Here is a 25461-nt window from a genome sequence, read left to right on the forward strand (position 1 = left end):
TTTTTGTTTCCATTAAAAAAAAAAATCATTGGGATGTCAAGCATTTAAACAAACAAAGTATATAAAACACTTTAATATGGTAAAAGACTAGTTTAATGTATAATGAATATCAAGACCAACACAGAAAGTATTTTTGGCTTTGTCCCTTGTACTACTTATAGCTACTTGCGCCCTCTATATAGCAAACAATGCCTAATCAGTCCCCATGATCCTCTTTATCTTATGTTAACTGAGAGCTGATTTGATGAGATAACCACCCAGGCGCGTACGCAGGGGGGGGGGGGTGTTTGGGGGGTTAAACCCCCCTCCTTTGGTATTTTTATGTGTATAAACCCCTCTAACCCCCCCCCCCCTTTGGTTGTTTGTTGTGTTTGTTTTTTTAATAATAAAGAAAAAAAAAATTATTCCCGTGGCTGACCTAAAAAAGGTGACCTTACCCCTCTTCCCCCCCCCCCCCCCCCCAACGGAGCAAAATGTCAAATTTTCAAATTTCGAGACCAAAAAAAAAAAAAAATCATTTGGTTGTCCTCGGTTGTCTTTCTAGGGTAGGGGCGGGCGGGCGTTTGTTTGGTTTTTTTAACTCCATTTTTTTTGGTGTTTTTTGTTTGATTCCCCACCCCCCCCCCCCATTTTTTTTTATTTTTTTGTTTCCATTAAAAAAAAAAATCATTGGGATTTCAAGCATTTAAACAAACAAAGTCTATAAAACACTTTAATATGGTAAAAGACTAGTTTAATGTATAATGAATATTTAGACCAACACAGAAAGTATTTTTGGCTTTGTCCCTTGTACTACTTATAGCTACTTGCGCCCTCTATATAGCAAACAATGCCTAATCAGTCCCCATGATCCTCTTTATCTTATGTTAACTGAGAGCTGATTTGATGAGATAACCACCCAGGCGCGTACGCAGGGGGGGGGGGGGGTGTTTGGGGGTTAAACCCCCCTCCTTTGGTATTTTTATGTGTATAAACCCCTCTAACCCCCCCCCCCTTTGGTTGTTTTTTGTGTTTTTATTTTAATAATAAAGGAAAACAAAATTATTCCCGTGGCTGACCTAAAAAAGGTGACCTTACCCCTCTCCCCCCCCCCAACGGAGCAAAATGTCAAATTTTCAAATTTCGAGACCAAAAAAAAAAAAAGTGTCCTCTTACCCCCCCCCCCCCCCTCCCCCCTAATCCCTTCTGTAAACTAGTACAGATAAGCTTTAAAATGATTTTTTTTTTTTTTTGAATGCTCAGAACATGTTTGAATAAACGGCATTTTGACATAGAAAAAATAAAAATGGCAAGTTTAATAAATACAGAATTCCGTTCTAAAAAGACCAAACTGGCAACAGGACATTTAAGATTGCTCCACCAACCCCGCCCCCCCCCCAAAAAAAAATAAATAAATAAATAAAAAAAATACGAGCGGCCCGAAAATGACGAGCGGGCGGTCGAGGACAACCAAATGATTGTTTTATGATCAGATGAGCATCCAGGGGCCCGCCTTAGGGACCTTGGTGGGATCCCGGGGGCAGAACCCAAGGAAGCTCAAGAGTTTAAGGCATTTAATTACGGTCAGATGAAAATCGAGGGGCCTGCCATAGGGCCCCTGGAGGGGTCCAGGGGTGGAGCCCCCAGGCTCAGGTTTTTTTTAATGTATTTAATTACGCTCAGATGACCATCCAATTAAGGGCCTTCATGCTATATGGCTCCAGGTGGGGTCAAGGGGGCGGAACCTTCGCAAGCTTAGGGGTTTTAGGCATTTAATTACGCTCAGATGAGTATTTTTTTGCCTGACCGTACACCAGTGCTGATTAAGACAAGCTTTTCTTTCTCAGAAAGATAGGCCTAAGGTGAAAAATTTGGACATTATGCGGCATATGTCAGTAAACTTTATCATATAGGCTAATGTATATTTATCTTTTCTTTTTACTTCGTATATCTCTAATATTTTCCTCTTCTCGTTCGCTCTATAATTATCTCATCAATTAAGTATCTCCCGTCTCTTTAATTTTGCCAATTATTATTATTCTAGTTGTTTGTTATTATTATTATTATTGTCATTATTATGTATTCATTAATTTAGAGATCTGTAATGAGCACCCGGAGGCTCAGGTGTTTAAGGCATTTAAATACAGTCAGACGAACATCCAGGGGCCCCCCTTAGGCTTAGGGTCCCTAGTGGAGTCTAGAAGGCGAAGCTCAGGGGTTTTAGGCATTCAATTATGATCAGATGACATCCAGGGGCCCCCCTTAGGGACCTTGGTGGGATCCTGGGGGGCAGAACCCGGGCCCAAGATGCTCAAAAGTTTTAGTGATTAAATTATGGTCAGATGAGCATCTAGGGGCTCGCCTGGTGGCCCTTGGTTGAGACCAGGGGGCAGAACTCAAGGAAGCTCAAGAGTTTAAGGCATGTAATTACGGTCAGATGAGCATGTAGGGGCCTGTCATGGGGCCCCTGGTGGGATTCAGGGGGCGGAGACCCGCAGGATCAGGGGTTTTAGGCATTTATTACGCTCAGATGAGCATCCAAGGGCCTTCATGCTATAGGGCCCCAGGTGGGGTCAAGGGGGCGGAACCTTCGCAAGCTCAGGGGTTTTAGGCGTTTAATTACGCTCAGATGAGTATATTTTTTGCCTGACCGTACACCAGTGCTGATTAAGACAAGCTTTTCTTTCTCAGAAATATAGGCCTAAAGTGAAAATTTTGGACATTATGCGGTATGTCAGTAAACTTAATTATATAAGCTTATGTATATTTATCTTTTCTTTTTACTTCGTATATCTCTCATATTTTCTTCTTCTCGTTCGCTCTATAATTATCATATCAATTAAGTATCTCCCTCTCTTTAATTTTGCCAATTATTATTATTCATGTTGTTTGTTATTATTATTCATAATGATTATCATTATTATGTATTCATTCATTTGGAGATCTGTAATGACGATTCGTTGGACCCGATCGTTGGCTGTCTGTAATCCACACAAAATTAGCGACTCTTCTGATTAAAAAGGGAGAAAAGTAGCCTTGAACGATATCTTTAAATGAAGAAAAAAAAACAATAATAATAAATACACCTCACAGGCAACATTATTGTGGATAAATAATTTGTGAGAAAAGAATAAAAGCTGACTTATTATACCAATTGCATGCGGTATTTGGCAAGTCTGGAATCGAGTACTCGCTGCATGCACTTTCATTTTGTCCCAGCGGTTGTAGTTTCCCTTCCTTACGGAAATGCCCGTTTCCATAACAATTTAGTATTATTTCCTTATTTTTTTAATCGGGTTTTTTCAACAGTATCGTCTGTATAGTTACAATTACCGGACAATGAGGAAGTAGTGCTTTGATTAAGATCCAATGTATAAAACACATCAGTAATATTTTTGCAATTTATTGTGGATCTTCTACTTCGCTGGATAGACACCGAGTCTGTTTTTGTATATAACTGGTGATTTGCGTTAATTAAGAAACGTGTAGATATGGTGAACAGACCCTGATTCTACATGGAGTAAGAAATAATCAACATTGACTGATTGACATCATGACGAATATGGCGTTGATTATCTGTTTATCAGTGTTGTACATTCTGCTTGCAATAGGTAAGATATCTTTTTTTAATTCGTGAGTTTTGGTGGTATAACTATAAAAAAAAATAGTCCAGGATAGATTTAACATGAGTCTATACCAAGCGCGGTTAGAGAAGAATAGTTTTGTTCCGCTTGTTTGTATATTTCTTTTGTGGGAGGGTCCTCGGGAGAGGGACTTGGGATGAATGCATTCATTTTTATATATGCTTTACTTAAAATCACTTCTAACCAAGAACCCCCCCCCCCCCCCCAGCGCTCCTCCCCCTCCCGAACTACGTCTAAAAAGCAACTTCCGCATGTCAGTATAATCACCTTTTAACAAGAATGTTGTAATCTGCACGTTTGTCATCCTATCTCTTACCTTCCACAAAGCAATTCTAACTGAAGTGGGCCATCGGGGATCCCGAATCATAATCTTTGGAAAATATAAATTCCCGCAGGTTTCTTCGTCCCCCACCCCCTCCCTCCCCTCTCGCTCTAACCACCACTAAAACTGTTTCAGAGGGCTATCCGGGGGATTCATAAAATCGTTTGAAAATCGTGAAAAGTTTCTGTCCATTTTTTTTCTTTCAATCAGGTACTACCAGTGGATCATCAGATTGGCATGCATTAGAACACAACTCCTATAGATATGTTGATACTCATCGGACCTTCCAGGATGCTCGAGAATACTGCCAGAAGTTTGGCGGAGATCTGGCCCAACTTAAGACGCGAGAAATTAATGTAAGAGAGTCCTCATTTTTTCTTAAGTATTTCAAGCGTAACTTTTCTTTGAGGGGTGTATGGATGCGTTGACATATCTGACTTTTAGGTTATTCGTTTTTATGAAGTCTTATTGTAAGCATGATTTCTTAAATTCTTGAATTCGGTCTTCAACTATATTGCAATGTATAATATCTGGGAACAAGTGTTTCCGCTATATATGCTATCCTTTTGAGAAGGCCTCGTGGCTCTGGCTATTTTCCACCCCAATCATCGGCTGAGATGAGTCTAGAGACCCGGGGTGAACGCGCGATCGAGTGGCTTTAGCCGCGAGGCCTTTTGGATTCTAGCTTTTACTGCTCTGCATGAATTATTGATGACTTTGGATTTATTGACCAATCAAAATGGCCATCCCCCACTTGATTTCGTTCATGATTCGTTCATCATCAAAACATGTAAGAAAAGGTAAAAGACATTAACTGGTTTCGCTTATGAGATGAACGTATATTAATGATTAATACAAAATAATCACATCCAAATCTATTTGACATGCAAAATTACAAAAAAATAGGAAGCATTTGATGACTTGACAATAATTGTAAGTGAGATAATTGGACTTTCCCTGTATATAAAATGAACCAGTCCAACTCCTTTCGTTCGATTTTATAGGTAATCTTACTACGTAGAGTTTACTGCATGTGAACGTGATGGATAATATATGCCGACGTCACGCGATGATACGTTCGGTGATTGGACGCTACCATTTCGGTAGAGAATTCCAGTCGGAAACAAGGGTTAACATATACGAAATCCAAACCAGATTATTAAAGGCCACTTGATTGGCTGGGCCACTCGCTCTGGCGTTCACTCGGGTTTTCGCGATTAGTCTCTTTTTAGTCGCTCGGCGTCTATCAGACATGAGGCCTTGTCTAAAGGCTAGCTATACCCCCGATAAAAAGTAGAACTTTGATACTCCGAATTGGTTTCTTCTCATCCTTCATTCAATACAAGTATACATTTCCTCACAATATCACGTCCCAAACTTCGTCTGCTAATAAAGCACATAATGTTCAGACAGGGCTTCCTAGTCGACGAAAGTTAATCCCTGAAGCATGAATAGATATTCCATAAATATTTAACTTACAGCATTAGTTGTCCATATTGGACCAACTTGCCACGATTATAAAGTCAACACGACATTCCACCGACCCAGTGTTACTCAACGTAACTTCCGGAAGTGGTGGCACCCGCACTAATCGACCTCAACCCAGCTTCCGCATCTAAACCGCGCGAAATATGATTTTCATTTTTGATTGTAAAGTTGTCGAGTTGTCAAATGCGGATTAATGTCTCGCCGAAGAACGTTAGTGATGTGGTAGGGACTCGAACGATGTACCTATTGTGATGTATCCAATAAGAAAACAGCATCTCCACATAACAGTGGTTCCTTACACGTTTTTTTTTTTTAAATTGTGTTTTAACAGGACTTTGTGCAGACGTTGATAGGCAATCAATCTGTCTGGTTTGGGCTCACTGATCTCGAAGAGAACTGCGACTACCAGTGGATTGATGGGTCTTTGCTTAACCATACGTAAGGACAGTGTTCACCTCTTTAAAAAATACCTCATCAATGTCTTGTTTACCCAAAGTAGCCCCGTCAGAGTTTAAAAAAATTGTCCCAAAGGCACGGGCCCTGCAATCATAATTTGTTGTACAGTCTTATCTGCTAGTTCTGTTAATATTCAGGGGTAACTAGGCACCCCAGGCCTAATTAGCACTTTGTACATTATTGAAAATCTATTGATCGTATGAATTAATGCATTATACATGTACATCTCTCCCTCTCTCTCTCTCTCTCTCTCTCTCTCCTTGCCTTTCTTTCTTTCTCTCTATCTCCCTCTCTCTGCCTTTCACTCTCTCCGAGTTCTCTCTTTAAAATCTATATATTTTTTTTTAAAGATTTACCGCATGGAATGCCAGTGATGCGTCTCTATGTCATGCTAGCAGCCACTGCGTCCATCTACTAGCGCATGGTAGATGGCAGGAACACAACTGTTCTTCCCCGAGTTCGTTTGTGTGCGAACACTCAGGTATGTATCTTCTTTTTGTATTTATGAAGTGGGTATATTTCGTAGCAGATCCTTTCTATGAAATCAAACAATGTTTTTAAATGTTATTCTTTAAAGGCATAATAAAATGATATTTACTTGAAATACAAATTTGATATAAATGTAACAACCACCTGATTAATTTTGTTTTAAAGTAAAAACCGAAGGCTGAGTCGGTAATATTCCTTTAGCGCCAAGATTGACACAAAATTAACGTTTGGCCTACTTCCCAGAAAAAAATACCCGAATACAATAATTATTGACATTGTGTGTGTGCATGTGTGTGTGTGCGTGCGTGTATGTGTGTGTATAGTATAGTATAATTTTCTTACAAGAAACATATAGTACAGTAGAGATAGAAGAGCGGTGGAAACAAGATTGGGGAGGGCCAATGTTTTTTAGTCATGGGTCAAACCATAGTAGAGGGGTTCTTATTTTATTTTCGAATCATTTAGATTTTGAAGAAAAAAAAATTAAAGTAGATGAAGAGGGGAGATACATTTTTTTTAAAGGTGAAATGCAAAGGGTTAAAATGCTATTGGTTAATGTTTATTTTCCAACGAGAGATAAAGAAACTTTACAAATTGAATTTTTAAAGAAGTTAGATGAAAGTATTTTTGATCAGTGTGATCGGGACTATTTAGTTTTATTAGGAGATGATTTCAATAGTATATTGGATGGAAAATTAGATTATGTGGGGTCAAAAACACCTGTGAAATCTCGGGTTATTGATTTGATTAAGGAATTTTTAAATAAATACGATTTAGAAGATATATGGAGGAAAAAAATCCGAATGTAAAGCAATTTACTTTTCGACAAAATTGGCCGGTTGTGCAAAGCCGTTTAGATTATTGGTTTATACCTTGTAGTGTTAAAAAATTGGTGGGTACGTGTGAGATTTTGACATTTATTACGCCAGATCATTCTGGCGTTAGGCTAGAATTTAATGATTTGGTTGATATGTTTGTTTTTGGGAAATCATATTGGAAATTTAACAGTAGTTTATGTATGGATAAAGATTTTGTTGAAGAGATGACTAAGGAAATACAGGAATTAAAATCTGAATGGTCATTACAGATTTTGAATAAATTAGTATTTTGGGACTTTTTATAGATGAAAATGAGAGAATTCATTATAACATACTCGCAGAAAAAGGCAAAAGCAAGGAGGGTTGAAATAGAACTGTTAGAGAAACAAATCAAGGATTTAGAAGGCGAACTGGAAGTGGGACCCACTAAATATATTGTTGATTGTATTGAGGAAAAAAAGGATAAACTAAATAAATTGTATGATTTTTCTCGACACGGCATTAAAATAAGATCAAGAGCAGCTTGGTTTGAAGATGGAGAAAACAATACGCAATACTTTGAACAGTTGTTAAAATCGAATAAAAGGAAAAGTGTAATTAGGGAGGTGTACAAAGAAAATGGGGAAACTACTAGAGATAAGGAGGAAATTTTGAAGGAAATTAAACTATTTTATAAAGATTTATATTCATTAAGGGCTGATATAAATCAAAACGACCCTTTCTTTTTTAATGATATTTCAAGGTTAAATGAAGACAATAGGAAAATCTGTGAAGGTAAATTAACTAAAGATGAATGTTTGAAAGTTTTAAAAGAAATGAAATTGAATAAAACCCCGGGAAATGATGGGTTAACAGTTGAATTTTATTATAATTTTTGGCCAGCTTTGGGTGATTTGTTAGTAGAAGTATTGAATGAAACATACGAAAGGGGTGAATTAACGGCATCTCAAAAACAAGGGGTTATTACCTTAATTGAGAAGGAAGCGAAAGATGCTCTCCATATAAAAAAATTATCGACCCATCACGGTTTTGAATGTAGATTATAAAATTGTATCTAAAGTTCTAGCGAAAAGAATGAAAGAGGTTTTAAATGAAATAATTCATCATGATCAAGTTGGATATATAAAAGATAGAAATATTGGGGAAGCTGTACGATTGATGACATGTTATTTTATTCTATGCATTATGGGGAACAAGGGAAAGGGTTTTGTGTGCACTGGATTTTGAGAAAGCCTTCGACTCTGTATCTCATAGATATTTATTTCAAATATTGAAATTGTTTGGTTTTGGAAATTCATTTTGCTCTTGGGTAAAATTATTGTATAAAGGGATAAGTAGTTGTGTTACGGTGGTCACTCCACGGGGTATTTTGAAATAGAAAGGGGAGTAAGGCAAGGAGATCCATTATCGCAATATTTGTTTTTGGTTGCCATCGAAGTTTTGGCGCATGCAATAAGGAGGGACAACGGTATTAAAGGGATTACGTTTGGAAAATCTGAAATTAGGCAAGTGTTATATGCAGATGATATGACAATATTTTTAAAGGATATTGATTCGGTTAGAAGGTTGCGATATATTTTTGAATCATTTGAACAAATTAGTGGTCTTAAAGTGAATAAAACAAAGACACATTTTATGTGGATGGGTGAGGATGAGAACAAGCCTGATGGGCCTTTATTTGGAAATTTGGTTAAGGAAATACACATTTTAGAGGTTAGTTATTCATTAGATGGAAGATTAAAAGATGATTTGAATTATAAAGAAATTCTAAGTAAAATTAAAAAAATGCTTGTATGGTGGAAACATAGAGATTGAACTATTATGGGTAAAATACATTTGTTAAAAACTTAGGCGCTTTCAAAATTAAATTATATTTCAGCTCTCGTTACTGTCCCTCATTGGGTATACAAAGAAGTTGCAAAAATTTCATTTGAATTTATATAGAGGGGGAAAGATAGAATTAAGCGGGCAATAATGTATCAGGATTATGACTTTGGAGGATTAAGAATGATTAATTTTGAAATGTCTGTTAAAATACAGCGCATAATGTGGATAAAACATCTTTTATGTGGAGAGAAAAATTTGGGATGAAATTTTTTTTTTGATCATTGCTTACAGTGTGTGGGTGGTAGATTTTTTTTTTTAATGTGATTATGAATTAAAAAAGATTAAACTCGTTTTAGATATTCCACCATACTATATGGAAATGTTGCAAGCATGGCAAGAGACAAGTAATTTAAGATATTTGGAGGGTTATATTAATCCAATTATTTTTAATAATCGGAATATATGTATAAATGGAAAAAGTATATTTGATAGATACTTGTTTGAAAGAGGGATTGTTCAACTGAATCACTTGGTTGAGAAAGGCCATGTTAAGTCTGTTAAATATTTTATGAACCTCGGTATGAAAGGTAATAATTTGCTTATGATTATTGATATTTATGATGCTTTACCCAGGTTATGGAAGGATGATTCAAGGTTAATACAATTCGTCGAGGTTGATTTGATAAGCTTTAATACTTATTTTCATATTTCTAGTAAAAAAAAACAGTTTGTGGATGTGGGTTCAAGAACAATTTATGATTATTTTATCAAAGCACTGCAACAAACGTATGATTTGCAGGTAAGGGATGGGCAAAATGATTATGATTTTATAGATAAAGAATTAAAAGAAATATTTGTTAGACCAAAAATTACTATACTCATTAGAAAACAACGAGAATTTCAAATTAAATTATTGCATGGAGCCATATACACTAATGAGCATCTTCATAGATTTGGTTTTGTAGGTGATAATTTATGTTCGTTTTGTAAGCAGGAAATAGAATCATACAAACATTTATTTTTATCTTGCGGGAGCGTTAAAAGGATATGGCAGGCTTTAATACAACTTTTTGAGTTAGATGAAATTACAGATTTAGAATGGCGAGATATATTTGTTGGGTTGGTAGGAAGTTCATGTAATGATATGGATATTCTCGTGTTTACGTTTTCCTCAAAGGTTCATTGACGTACATGTACAAGGCAAATTCCTGGTAGATTTCGCTAGAACTATGTTTACAAACATACATGGTGAATTCCTTGTATGCTATTTTTAACACCTGTTCCGAGACGTTGCGCTCTTAATTTTGGCTCTACTTTTTCGGCTTGGCCGATTGGATTAGGTGTCGCTGGGCGTGTCGCCACAGTTGACTTAAGTTTAATTAGGCAAATTTGGGAAATAGATTTGTATAACAATTGGAAGGGTTTTTCCTTGTTGCCGGGTCTGTTCACACTATCGAAATAGTATGAGAGAGGAAGTGAGGATTACAGGTGTGTAATAGCCAGAAGCATGCGGGCTCGCTAGTGTGGACGGACATAGCAACATTTATCCCTTTTTATATTCATTGAATTAATTTCCAGGGTTGTTGGGTCTCCGGGTGATTTGCATCTCTTGTTTGAAAGATTAGAATGTAAGAGACACAGGTGGGTGCGTGAAAGAAGTATGTGAGGAATAGAGATGCGGATCATCCGGAGCGCCTTATATCCGGGGGGGGGGGGGTAAATTCGCCAAGAAATATAGGACCTTTTAATACGGAAACTAATTATGGGTGGATTGATATTACGCAAAGCGTCTGTGTGACACGCCTCAATTTTTGGGAGGACGAGGCGTGTCAGTTCGGGGGGGATAAAAACCGAGTTGCGTCTCTGGAGCGGGACCTCTTTTCCGTTACGATACCGACATGAGTTGCTAATTTGCTTCAAGTGGGTTGCCCAGCCCAAAAACATGAACTTCGTGATTTTATTAATTCTACGTTTATTTTAATAAATCTTCAACTCCAATCAAGAATTTGTTTTAGTGACTTTGATTTATCTTCGTTTTCCACACTTCAAGAGCTAAAGTTATACTTTAACATTTTCTGAGTCGGTACTAGGCGGGGCGGCTTTGGCCACCGGGCCGTCTCGCCGTGGATCGCTTCATTCATATAGAATAAAAATGTGTAATACTATCATTTTCATGGTGAAGTATGTTACATTCATGTCAATATCGGGGGGGGGGGGGGGCGAGTACCAACTTTAGAAAAGATGAACAAAACCATTTTAAAGTATAGGGATGAGGAAAAGAAAATAGCAATTAAAATGGGAAAGCTGGGATCACATTTCTTAAAGTGGGAGCAGCTTAAGATTAATTAAGATTGTTTTCTTCTTCTCCATCGTGAGCCTGTTAAAAGGATAACTCTATTTTGCGGCCTGGATAATTATTTAGTATATTTTTCTTGAGTTGAGAATGTTAGCAGACATCCACTGAGTGAGTAGTGTGTTTGTGTGGGGGGTGGGTGGATGAGTATGTGTGTGGGTGGGTGAGTATGTTTGTGTGATGGAGGGGGGCAGGGAGGGGGCATGATTGTTCCAGTAAAATTACCTCCAGATTTGTTTAAGTTTTTTGTGTTGTATATAAGTGAATAACATTCACAATTGACATATTATGTTTAGGTACTTATACGTTTACTTTGTTACTAAGTTATACTGCAAATAAGTTTGTGTTTAATTATGTTTATGTAAAAGCATCAATATTGAACACGTTTATTTTATTCAATTGTATGTTATGGTTTGTATTGCACATTTGGAGAAATAAAACAAAATTGTAAAAAAAAAAAAAAAAGTGTGTTGGGTTTTTACAGACGTGTATAAATCAGATATGATTATGTACGTCTGGGGACCTACCTTTAAACGTCACCATCCGAAAGACGTGACCCAGTTTCGAACCTGCGTCCTCTGCTGAATCAGTTTGTAACTTCCACTCTTAGCTGGATTACAGGCGCACGCCACAACGCCTAGTTTACATTGAATGGTGTTGGTGTTTTTATACCATGTCCTATAGTTTTACTGATTTTTTACATGGAGGATGTGATATAATTATAAAGGGACGGAACAGCAAGAGTACGTGACCCCATGTCTCAAAACGAACTGCCTATTAAACGTGTCCCCAATACACACATAAAATATATGAATGTACTTGTTCAGGATCTTATTCTAATCAAGAGAAAGTTCCCAATCAATGAACATTAAAGTGGATCTGCGTCACAGAAAGACTGCGTTGTCCCATCAGGCCTATTGTGTTACACTATGTGAGATGTTCATAAAAGAATAAATCCTAGGTTTGAATTTGCCGTGAAATCTTTCATTATTTTAAAGTCTTTTTTTTTATTTTGATAATTCCTAAAGTTTGTTTGAAAGAAGGAAGACAATCCATTCTTCCTAACACATGGTAATTCCCAGCATAATTCCCCACATTTCACCGGTGCCAGTAGATGGAGAAAAAAATTTGTAATAATAATACATGAGTACGATTTTTTTTCCTGGACAAATGTTAGTGAAATGTTGAGGACATCCACTGCTCCTCGTAAAATATAACGTATCATTGCCTAGTTATGCCTCCGTTACGAAGTAGCCGGAGGCATTATGTTTTCCGGTTGTCCGTCCGTCCGTCCGTACGTTCGTACGTCCCGTTCTCGTGATCACGTTATCTCAAGAACCGACTGATGGATTCCTACCAAACTTTGTTCATGTATGTAACATGCAGAGCCAATGAATAGATTTGATTTTGGGGTCACGATGTCAGAGGTCAAAGATCACTGGGGTCATTATGTATGCAAAAATATCTTGTGATCACGTTATCTCAAGAACCGACTGATGGATTCCTACCAAACTTTAGTCATGTATGTATCTTGCAGAGCCAATTGATTGATTAGATTTTGGGATCACGAGGTGAAAGGTCAAAGGTCACAGGGCTCATTATGTATGCAAAAATAGATTGTGATCGCGTTATCTCAAGAACCGACTGATGGATTCCTACCAAACTTTGGTCATGTATGTAACTTAATTACAGAGCCAATGAATTGATTAGATTTTGGGGGTCACGAGGTCAAAGGTCAAAGGTTACAGGGCTCATTATATATGCAAAAATAGATTGTGATCGCGTTATCTCAAGAACCGATTGATGGATTCCTGCCAAACTTAGGACACGTATGTATCTTGCTAAGACAATGAACTGAGTAGATTTGGGGGTCATGAGGTCAAGGTCAAAGGTCATGGGGATCATTATGTATGCAAAAATAGCTTGTGATTGCTTTATCATTAGAACCGATGGATGGATTACCATCAAACTCAAGATATGTTTGTATCTTGCAGTTGGGGTCATGAGGTCAAAGATCAAAGGGTCATACATATATATGAGAAATAGCTTGTAATCACGATATTCTGAGAACCTGTTAATGGATTACAACCAAACTTGGATTTGAAATATTTCTTCCGTTTTTGTTTGTAAAATTGCTCTATGACGGAGGCATCACTTTCGACTGCGCGCAGTCGAAGTTCCATCTAGTTTTTAGACATGTTATTACGCCTGGGCTTTTGTGCGATATATGATAAATGACAGATTGGACACAATCATAACATCACACAAACATGTTTCGAGGCTTTTGAATGACCTGTTGAACTAATACGACTTTTATAATGATACAGTTTCATTGACACAGTTTCATTTTGAACACTTACCTGGCATCACAAAATTATCCCGTAAAACAATAACCCCACTACCAAATTTGTCAATCTCGGTAATATTTTTCCTGTGAAAGATTATCCTTCCGATGCTTCCGGTGAATTTGACCCCACTTAATGAAGTGTGCAAGCCCTTTTTTTTGGAAAGGGGGGGGGGGGGTAGGGGGCGGAGTAACCTGTGTAAATAATTCATCTCGCCCTATCTATTTTCTTTGAATACAAAGATTTCCACAGAGTGATTAAACGACCAGCCGATGTCTACCTGTGGGTTTCTAATCCGTTTGCTCCTGTCTCTGATCTTAAAGTCTTGGTAATTACGCGCCAACAGCAGGAGAGGATCGCTTGCAAACATGTCACCTACGACACGAGAGATGCGCTTACCCAACACATCTCGAGTAGTATCGTGTCACTATCGATACCCTCATCGTCTGCCGTCCATGAATTGCTGTTAGATCCGAATTCCAACTACCACGCAGCCGGTAAAATTGTTTGCGGAATTTCATCGGAGTTTGATGAGCACACAACCACCGTATCAGCATTTCATCTTGTACCTGGCAGTATGTGGCTCTCTCTCACTTTGTCTATCTCTCTCTCTAAAAAAAAAAGATAGTATAAATAAAAGAAGGGGGTCATGGAAGGACAGTATTTTCATGGATGGTGGATGTAGCCTTATAACCCAGTTTCACCGTCAAACCGACCCCATACCGACGTTTAGTTCACAAGAGATGGAATTAAAAGATGTATTAAAGGAACTTTAAAAGGTAATTTAAAAGAATTGATTAACATTTACAAGTTATAGATATATAGATGGGGGCTTTACGTGTCACGTTTGAGCTTTTATTGATGTAATTTAAAGGAATTGATTAACATTTACAAGTTATAGATATATAGATGGGGGCTTTACGTGTCACGTTTGAGCTTTTATTGATGTAATTTAAAAGAATTGATTAACATTTACAAGTTATAGATATATAGATGGGGGCATTACGTGTCACATTTGAGCTTTTATTGATGTAATATGGCTGAGATGTTTTTTAAACAAATTTTGGGCATAGAACCATTGTGCTGGTAACATTTTATGGGTGCCTGTGAAACAGTCGATACTGATTTTGTTTGAGTTTACGTGCTTGAGTTACGTAGTCCTGCAGGGTGTCCGAAATTCTTTCACATTCTTTTATGCTGTTCTTTAATATTGATTCCTCGAAAGAAAAACCCATATGCTCCGCGGTTGTTCGTAACCATGCCTAACCCAAAAATTAATTGCTACTCTATCCCTAACCGTGACCCTATCCTTTTGACGAAATAAAGCTCGGCCAATATTTGTCGCCGCAGTATAATGTCGGAATACTCACTTTCCCTTGTGTTCGTTGTACAGGAGCGTCAGAAAATATCGCATGCGCCAATCATTAAACGCGATTGTTTGCACTGATTATCACTAATATATTTATCGTGGTGTCTGTATAGTTTTACCATCTGCAATAGTGTGTTCTATGTATTTTAAATGTGTTTGTAAATAATTAGCATTTCAGCCATTGGCTGCTAATCTCATTAAACCATGGGTAAACAAATTAATAAATGTCGATAGTGTTATTACCTAAGCACTTCAAGTCTGAAGAAAAAATAGCGCATGCGCTAATTAATCAACGCGCTAATTTGTAGAGTTCATTTCGTATTCACGTTGTGTTCGGTTAACTTTCAGGTGGTGAGTCAAGGACTGCGCTAGTCGTGGACGCAGTCTTACATGTACGTTAGCAAATAGGGACTTTTCGATTTGCACGTCGACATAGTGGACTGCTACGTCGACGTACACATGGAAAAGTCCCTAATGACGCTATATGTACAACGGGCATCATCAGCAAGCACGCGTTCAAATTTAATTTGTTTATGGTTGTTTCATCATTTCCTCAGGAGACGCGCAACCGAATTTAGGGCGATTTACAGTGACGGCCTACCCAGGAACACCAGTTCGTCTGGGAATGAATAAAGTCAGGCGTCTTGATGGTTTACGTTTGCTAATTCTTGCATGGACTTTCTACATGTCGAGTAATACTAATGACAGAGGTGATATATTTTCGCCTTATTTGGGCGACACAGCTCACGTTGAAACGTCTGCTGGCGAGGAGCACGAGGGAGCCTACGTCGCAAGGATTTATGATACGGACAACTGTCGCACATTCGGATTCAACGGCAGTGTTATTCAATTAATAGTTCCTGGTGAGTTTTGTTTCTCGTTGTTTATTGACATGAATTGTTGCGCTGTTGCCAGTAATAGACCCGAGGGGCATTGCCCCCCCCCCCCCAAACAAAAAAAATGTAATACGGTCACGTGACCTGATGACGCATTTGACGTCATTGTGGGCATGTCCGATTTGATAATTAGGAATGACGAAATTACCAGAAACGTACTAGGATTATCAAGTGCATATTATTTTTCGGATAAATGTCTTTTTTTCTTCAAATATTATCATAGTTTGCCTTTTTAAAGACTTTTTAATGCCTAAATCACCCTCCTTTTATAACCAGAGAGGCGCCTGCAGTGACGTCAAATGCGTTATCACCGATACTGGGCCTTTTCTGCGCGTTCTGAGTCGTCTAGATTCCAGTGTTATCAATGATTTCTAAGAAAGATCATTGTCATGTTCGGAATCTCCGTCAAAAATTGTTTTACATGTCTTGTTTTCATTTTTTAGCCAGTTTTTGGTTAGAGTGGCCCTTTGTTCAGATGAGTGAAAATGGTGCTATTAAGGTAGTGTCTTGAATGCTAGATGTACAATTAAAGATAATCTGAAAGTTTTGAGTGAAAACAGATCATTATTGATGGTAACAGTTTTTTCATGAACCTTCAACAATGTTACCGAGTCATTTTAATATCAATGGTGGTTTCTTATTAAAGTACAATGTCCGTCACGCCGTGACGTTCCTGGTGCTCCAATATTATTATCCCGGTCATAGCTGGCATATCGGATACGTATTAACATCTTGGTGGAGAGTAGCAAAAGTGGACTAATGTATCATCATAGGATATACGTTGCGGGTTGGGATTTATCGAACCTTCCACCTCAAAGATTACTTCTTGTAAGGGGAGTTCGCTCGACCCCCCAGGGCCACTAGGTTTTACGGCTCTTCACCTCTCTTTCCATACAGATTGCCCTGCAGGAAGATGGGGTCCTCCAGCGTGTCTGGGTATCTGTGATCCCTGCTACAATGGAGGGATCTGTCATGATCTTTCTGGATCGTGTGTCTGTCCACCTGGATTCACCGGAGACAATTGTCTGACAGGTAGAGATTAGTAAATTGTACTTTGCCCGAGAACAGATAAAGTTTGATTCCATTAACTAAGGCAGGGTATTTTACCCACATCGCTACCACTGCTGTAGTGTATTTTCAACTGGACCATTTTTTTCGTCGAAAGCGTACATCGAGCAATTTCCGTTTAGTGTACCCAAGCATCATCACGAGCGTATCATGTAGTTGGTGATTCATTCTAGGACGTGACTGTAGACACATCAGGGCATTGTGAGCAGCAGATGACAGTATACGTAGATCTGAAGCAGTGTCAGTCAAATACTCTACCTCTAAGACATTGCTTCGGGAACCAGATGATACTTTTACTCAGTCTATGAAAATGATTAAATTCAGTAACTGAAAAATTTCAGATTAAAAGAAACTACTGAAGTTCTGTTTTTTTTATCTGTAATATTTACCGCTCAACAAAATATCCACTGAACACAACCCTGTGCATTATGTATAACCAACTACTTTCTTCGCCCATCTGGATGGTCCTAATTTTTATAATACGGTCTTGATCCTCCAATCACAAATTTGTAAAATATTGATTTCTTAAGAGTCCTTTAAACAATAATTTTCTCTCTTTTTTTGTATGAAGCTTGTGGCAAGCATCGGTTCGGTTCAGATTGTGAAATCGCATGTGGCCTTGGCCAGGAGTTGAACATTTCTTGTGCAGGAAGCCAGATCTGTCGCCCCGATCCTTATGGCTGCAACTGCATGTCGGGGTACACTGGGAAATGTTACCGGAGTGAGTCTCAATCATGCTTACGTTAGCCCTTTCTGGACAGGGATTTTTAACGGCTCCATTAATCACTTAAGAAATTAATGTTCTTCAAATTGGCAGCAGTAATATATTTCTCTTCATCCCTCATTCTTCTAATAAAATCCAATTTCACTTAGAACAATTTATATTGAGAAAAAAAATATTTTGGAAAAGTTTAGAAGATGGCAAATGATGGTAAAAAGACAATGAATTTAACGATATTAACGGTTTCTTTTTAAAGTACCTGGCTTCAAATACAACGTTGTCATGCAATACAAATGGGCACAGCATGTGCAGAAATTAAGCCCTTTATTTCCAATTGTTCATGCATCTTGCCTATTATTCAGCGTTCTGATTCAAACGTTAATTAGCCAACCACCAAATGTGGAATAGTACCTGTCCCGAGAGGGTTAGAGACTATTTTGTAAGAGAAGGTTGAGTTCTTAGAAGAGGTGAACAGTTTGTGAGCGTTTTAATTGTTATTAATAATGAGGACCTCATTTTTATGCCACATATGTTTGTGTAGTCCCATAAACATCGTTTTGTGTACAGTGCTTGTTACTTTTACCAAGACTGGGTCAAATTTCTTATAATTTTGATGATTCCAGGACCTTGCAATACACACCAATACTTAAATGCTACATGATATGTTTTTCCTGATCGAATCCACATTGCTTCTTTCACAATGCAATCGCATGACCAGAACTCAACTTTATCTTTAACTGTTTGAATTACCCATTGTCGGAAAATGCTAAACATGAACCTGTTGGTTACTACGAGTACGCCCCAAGGACTATGTAAGCCAGTTGAAAATAGTAAATAAAGCCGAGCCCATAATATTTAAAGATCTAAAACAGGATCCATGTTCATTAAGCCTTACTATGCCAAGCTGTTACTAAGTACATAAAACATTTAGTAAACGAAAACTAGCTTGGTATTAGATTAGCGTTTCTTGACAGGGTTCCCCAAGGGAAATTGAGTTATGTTGAAAACAAACTTTGGAATGACATCAGACTCGTGAAAATAAGATATTAGAAACCGCTATGTATTTTCATGAAAAATAGTATTAAAGAGAACAAGGCATCGTTTTCCTCGCTTTCTTTGCTCGCTCACATCATTTAGGAACAATAATATTAATATAAACAGGGAAATGCCTGAATACCTACACATCTAAGCAACGAGATGCCCGAATATCTTCAGGTGTGTTTTTGTAATAACTTTGCAGCCTTATAAGTGTCATTATTTTCATTTGTGTGTACTGACACCTTTGCTCATAAGACGGTGTGTGCATAGCCCTTGACGAGTCCCACAATGTAGAAAAATAAAACTGTGATGAATTTCAAATTGGGTGACCGTAACATTTTATTTCTTAAAAGGATACCGTTACAATAAAAGGGGCTGAAAACGCTGGTCCAGATGAATACCGCGTATCACGTAATGACCTATGGGCTTTCTCATACCGACATAATAACCTCTATATTTTTCGTCTCTATTATTACGGTTTTTGCGATGGATATTCTTTAAGAATATTATATAATATTGCCACTCTCGAAATAGAGCTGCGTGACGTATCGTGCGAAAGGTATGTCAGCCAATATTTCAGAAATTTTAAATCAGGCGGCAAGAAATATTTTAGTCTGAAATATTTCATGGACCGCTGAGTATTAGACAAAATTACTTAAAAACTGTTCTTGTTTTTTTTTTACTTGCTAAGTTTGATGGACCACATCAAATCGTCTCACGGGCCACATCAGTCAATAGGTCTAATTCGGGTGGGGGGGGGGGGGGTACGGGGGAGTTTAACAGTTTATCTGGCGAGCTATTTAGTGGACCAGTATATATTACATACAAAAAAAACTGTTTTGGCTTGTACTCGATAAATTGATGAACTTTATCAAATGATGTCTACCCCGTCCCTATCTTGCTACATTGGAGAAGGGAACCCAAGAGAGCGAAGGACTATAGTTGCCTATTCATTATGTTTCGTTATAGCATGTGAAGCTGGTTTGTACGGCGTGGACTGTAATCAGACTTGCCACTGCTCAGGAGGGTCAGCCTGTGATGTCTTCAGCGGTGAATGTCCGGGGGAATGTGAAAACGGCTGGTCTGGTCCAAGCTGTCAAGGTATGAGGATACAGAACATTAACGTTAACAAGTCCAGCTCAAGTTGTCGTCGTGCTCTGAAGTAAATGGGAAAGAACGCGCTAAATTGGCATTTTGGATATGTATGCCTCAGAATCTTAGGGTCAGGGTCATGGTTGGCGTTGAGCTTTCTTAACATATGACGGGGCAAAACCGAGATGATTTTGATTTTGATTTTGTATAACGCCGTTCTGTATGTTGTAACCAAACACAGAGACTGAATTAGTCGGTCTCGCCGTGTGTTGTTGGTCAATTGGGCTCTACAGGAATATATCGGTTTAATTCTAGTTTTATCCATGTATCTACTTAATGGTCATTTGATCTCTGATCAACAGCTTTCTTCTATTTTCCATCTTTCCTTCTCTCTCTTTATTCGCAAAGTTCCCGAAACTTGCCCTGATGGGTTTTACGGCGAGCACTGCAGTAAGGTATGTCACTGTCCTACCGTATCCTGTGATCAGCTGACCGGTTACTGCGTCGATGTGGACGGTGCTTGCGCTAATGGGTATGTGACGGATCCCTCGAGGGACACGTATTGCGATGTCTGTGAGTTAAAACCTTGGTAACTTTTTAACAGATCTTGTTGTAGATATGTCCGTCGCCTACAAGTCGTCATTTCGATTGTTCCATAACCTGCGTCTGTCAAGTAATCGAGCCTGTAAAGGCCACTGTCCATTATGCCAGCAATTTAAAAAAAAAATATTTTCACCACCCAGTGACGTACCATCGCGTCAGTACAGCGGACATTCATGTGGACTACATGTATATTTATAATAATGAGATAATTCGGTGCTAAATTGCACGAATCCCATCTTCCATTGTTCGCAATGTCTGCATAACTTTATTTTGTATTTGTAATGGGACAGATGTACCAAACGCTTCAAGATTACTTTAACTATTCAACTGCCATATTAATCTACCCGATATTAGAAGGGTTGTCAGGGAGCTAATCAAGATAGGAAATTTTGGCAAAGCCATTGCGCAGTGCAAAGCAATTGCTTCGTCAATCGGTGCCTATTGTTTTGTGCAAAATTGCACGTGTAGAAATCAAGCGATCGCGCAGAGAAGTGAAGTAAGAAACCAGATTATTAAGGTTGACGAATTCTTAGTCAATTCTATTAACCGTTTCTGTCTTCCCGCTTTATGCAGACGTTGGTTGTTTTGACTCGTGTTCCAAGACATGCCGTTGTTCCGAAGGAGCCTCAGGTTGTAATTCTGTAACGGGCGGGTGTTTCTCTGGAACATGCCTCTCTGGATGGGATGGACCAGCCTGTCAGACTGGTAAGCTAGCACCATCGATGGGAACATTTCTCGTGAAATCTTCTGAGCTGAGGATTACCTCCATATATTCTTGTTTATTTATTTATTTGATTTCCAGGAGCACAACTTGAAATTATATTGCATAGCTAGTGAAAGCATACAAAGATCATGACAATGACAACAATTAAAAAAAGGAACAAGAACAACTATTAAAAACAGAAACGAGAACAACAACCAATGCCTGAACATCCTCATTGGTTGTTGTTTTAAAAAAAGTTACCCCCCCCCCCTCTTCAATAAAAACATGCATACAGAGTATTCCAAACTAAAGAACAGAATGTGGCATTGGAAAAAAGAACCAGTCACATTGCTCAAAATTGTTGTACTGTACATCGTGATGAAATAAATATAATAACTATAATATTGATGCCCAAGATGTGACCTGACATCTGCTTGTGCAGGTTTTAGGCTTAGGGCAGACATTGTATATTAGGACAGTTTTGGAAGTTGGGGTTAGGGTTCAATAGTTTGGTTCTGGGTTGAAGTAAAGCGGATTAAACTTAATGAACATGATGAAATGTAAACAAATATTAAATTATCATGTTGTTAATGAACGATTTCGAATTTCTATCAATACCATATCCGCTTTATTTTGTATTGCATTGTGCAGTCAGACAAACACCCACACGCGGGTGCACGCACACGTACCCACCTACACCCTCATTCACGAACACATTGCAAAGCAGCATAGTTCAGGCCATAGCTTTAGGAAATTTGGTTTCTAGAAAACAATGGAAAAGTATGACGCAGTGTCGTTAAACTAAGAAAATATACCAAAGCATGGAATTGAAGAAGAAAACAAAAGTTAAAGGCCTTTTATCCACAGAAATGTCATATTTTAATTCAAGATATCAGTGGCTTGAACAGACCTTGGGCTCGGGAGGGGAAAACATTACGGCTAACGGTTAGGCATATATTTAAGTATGGGGTGCCACTAGAACAAAACAATATGCAGGAGATCACTTTTCTACTTCCGATTGGGAAATTTTAGTAAGAATGTGTCTTTGTTTCGTGCGTTTCCTAGATCATTATTAACCTAACTGCTTGGTATGAAATCTCTCAAGAGGGGCAGACTGCGTCTCTTGCCCCTCATTCGAATACGCTAATGCAAATTCTTACATTAATTTGTGGCCTGTAGTCATAGATGATGGATCGACCACCACTGTGAGCGAGACCTCTGAACCTGACATCACGGGGAGAAGCTTGAGAAGCGCCTGGTCTGGTGGGAGCGCGTTGTGGGCGCTCTTAGGGATCACACTCGTCTGTCTCGTTGTGTGTCTTGGTGTATTATTCGGCAAGAGGTACGTAATGTAGGACTTGAGCCCCGGTCTCATAAACAGTTCCGATAGAGTCAGTCTATTGCAACTTGATACCAATCGCAACTCTGTACCAAAGAGTTAGGAGTTTGTGAGTTTGTGATTGAATGGAGGACTTGCGATTAATCAGAATCAGTCGCAACTCGCTATTGACACATTCCCCTGGACTGCAAGATTAGGCCTACTTTTTAAAATATTACGAACTGAACAAGACTTTCATACAAGTTCCGAATCAAACTTGAAAAGCTCTTCCAAGTTACTCTATAACTTCGAACAAGGGATGAATGGTTGTAGTTGTAGCTCTAGATTTATATGTTACAAGATTCAGTTTTAGCATACATATGTCCCTTAAAAAGGTTATGTTGCATTATCCAGCATCATAAACCTGTTTTACATTGCCTTTCAAAATGATAAATAGAATGCAGATCAGTCAAAACGTGAAATCACGAAGTGACCGCACAATATTATTTGTATTTGTTTTGTTTGCAAAACTGAATTTGAGGATTATTCTCCTCACTAGGGTTTGCGGCAGAGTGTCATCGAAACCACCACAGACGGGTAGGTCATCGATGTCTTCACCCGCGGGACTAATGTCACCTTCCCCTGATGATCACGTACATAAAAACCCGGCGTTCTCTGCCGACGTAGACCCTCCCGATAACACCTACCAACCGCTCATCAAGGGCTCCAGCGTTGCGGGGACCAATATCGCAATGGCGTCTTCAAGTAACGAGTACGTTGACGAGAACCGGCCTCACTCTGTCGACGTTGGTACACCCGAAGACGCATATCAGCCTCTCTACAAGGGCCCCAGTTCATCGGGGAGCAAGACGCTAAAGATAGAAGATTCGTACGATTATGTGTCGCCAATAGAGGTCTCCGGTAGTTCCAAGCCCAGGGTCCCAAAGAGCAGGGATCCGAACGAGTATGAAATGCCCATCAGTCCATCTGACGGTGTTTACCAGAACAGTAGCTTCAAAGTACTGTTACAATTTCCAAACTAAAACAGCTCGGATCGATTTGATATGATTCGTCAGGAATACATGCATTGAAAACATGAAATACATGATAAAGTTTTAAAATTCTTGACAAAATAACAAGTAAAAGCTGTTTCATGCGTTATCTTGTTAAAGAGAATGAGTTCTGGTTTAGGCGAACAGTAATTTGTCATTCTCATATCGTAGTAGAAAATATTCTATAGGCAGGGTTATCTTTTAATGCACCAATATCCAAATTATGACTAATACGAGCTGAAGAGTTTGAACAAGGCTTTCATACCACAAGCATGTAAATTACCATTTATGCATTACATGTGATTTTCAGAAAAACTTTAAGTCAATTTATTACCATTTTATCACTGATTTCAAACTTATTGTGTATCTCCGTTCTCAATTACTTCATTGGGAACCTTTTCCAAATTACCTCTAGACAATTTTTCACAAATCAATCACATTAACATAACCCATCTTTATCTTTAACTTCAACTTACAAATTGAATTGATATGGTGTATTCACGTTGTGGTGTGTGATAGGACCTATCAATATGGAAATATCCATTTAGCTATTTAGTGTATGGATATGACCTACTTTTAACTAATTTTGAAACTATGTACATGTAGTTTAAATAGTATGGACATTTTATCTAGCGTTCCTGAAGGTGGTTCTCAAGTCGGGAGGAAAGACGCGATGGTCATAGTGAAAGAGCCCATTTTTCATGCAAGTTAGCTTGGGAATGTTCGAAGTAACGTATACATATATGGTACGCATCTATCTTCTTGTTTGGTCAAAATTTAATACTCTCAACATTGTTACGCAGTTTCTTTTTAAAGAATGGATTGTGATTTGTGTGATTTTGATTCAAATGGCTTTGTGGTAGGGTTTAATAATGATAGTGTAAAATATTCAGACTAATTTGCGGGTTCCTTTGAAAGTGAGATGGAGAAAATCAAAGGAGAAAACTAAGGCGTTAACATTACCGAATACTTGTTGTTAAACTTTGCGGGCCTACAGTTCAACAGGAAACATGGACATAAACTGTATTTGTTACGTTTTTGTACGTTATTTAAACTCACTTCTACATAAAGTAAAAGAGTATATGTAAACTGTTTATTAATCAACAATTATCTGTGCTAGTTAGTTTTCATTTTTGTATTTTTGTAATGTATTATAATGCGTACGATATAGATGGAACTATGTTGATAAATCAACTTGATTTTGTATTGTGTATTGAATGTCTGTTGCTATATCGTTTTTTGTACATGTGATTCCATAATGCAGAAAGGGAATGGTGGATAAACTTAACATTGCTATTTGAACATTTTAATGTAGATCAACTGTGTACATATATTTGGCTCTGAATGTACAAGAATTCTGAAATAACGTAATAAAATGAACAATGCAATGGACAAGTTACTGAAACTGAACTACATATGTTTTATCATCTTGAATTTAGTATGATTAATCGTGCAATCTTATTCTTTTATAACGTGACTTAAAACGTCCGAATTGATGCAATATCTGAACAACAACCATGCCAACTGTAACAAATGAGGGTTTTTTTTTTTTTTACTTCGGAGGAGGAGGGAGAGGTATTTACAATTTGTTTCACATAGCCCCCTTCCCCTGCCCTATTTCCGAAATCTGAAATAAAACCTCGAAATCAGATATTAATTAGCCATGGATTGAATAAGATATTTTCATAATTTTTTAGCAAAGATTATGCAAATAATGATACAGTTGTATTAAACACGGGGCATGGTGGCTCAGTCGTTAGAGCGCCCGCCTCATGAACGGGAGGTCGTGGGTTCGAACCCCAGCCGAGTCATACCAAAGACTTATAACAATGGGACCTTCTGCCTTCTAGCTAGGCGCTCAGCATATTAGATTGGAGAAG

General features: G+C 38.2%; 1 protein-coding gene across 1 annotated transcript; it reads left to right on the forward strand.

Moving 5' to 3' along the window:
* The first annotated feature begins 3219 nt into the window (after positions 1 to 3219).
* Positions 3220 to 24775, forward strand: LOC105445103. The gene is made up of 13 exons (XM_030985800.1): positions 3220 to 3590; positions 4156 to 4301; positions 5765 to 5871; positions 6240 to 6370; positions 13964 to 14296; positions 15648 to 15953; positions 16884 to 17018; positions 17626 to 17775; positions 19783 to 19914; positions 20314 to 20478; positions 21082 to 21213; positions 22391 to 22553; positions 23089 to 24775. The coding sequence occupies exons 1-13, from the start codon at positions 3533 to 3535 to the stop codon at positions 23570 to 23572; spliced, it is 2442 nt and encodes an 813-aa protein (XP_030841660.1). The 5' UTR covers positions 3220 to 3532; the 3' UTR covers positions 23573 to 24775.
* Positions 24776 to 25461: the final 686 nt, after the last annotated feature.

Source organism: Strongylocentrotus purpuratus, unplaced genomic scaffold, assembly GCF_000002235.5.
Source record: "Strongylocentrotus purpuratus isolate Spur 01 unplaced genomic scaffold, Spur_5.0 spur5_scaffold_15, whole genome shotgun sequence".
Classification (NCBI taxonomy): domain Eukaryota; kingdom Metazoa; phylum Echinodermata; class Echinoidea; order Camarodonta; family Strongylocentrotidae; genus Strongylocentrotus; species Strongylocentrotus purpuratus.

Bases quoted from the DNA above. Each gene is read 5' to 3' on its own strand.
- LOC105445103 (XM_030985800.1), top strand. From the start codon at position 3,533: ATGACGAATATGGCGTTGATTATCTGTTTATCAGTGTTGTACATTCTG. The intron at 6,371-13,963 runs GTATGTATCTTC...TTGAATACAAAG, and splicing joins GTTTGTGTGCGAACACTCAG to ATTTCCACAGAGTGATTAAA. The intron at 15,954-16,883 runs GTGAGTTTTGTT...CTTTCCATACAG, and splicing joins TATTCAATTAATAGTTCCTG to ATTGCCCTGCAGGAAGATGG.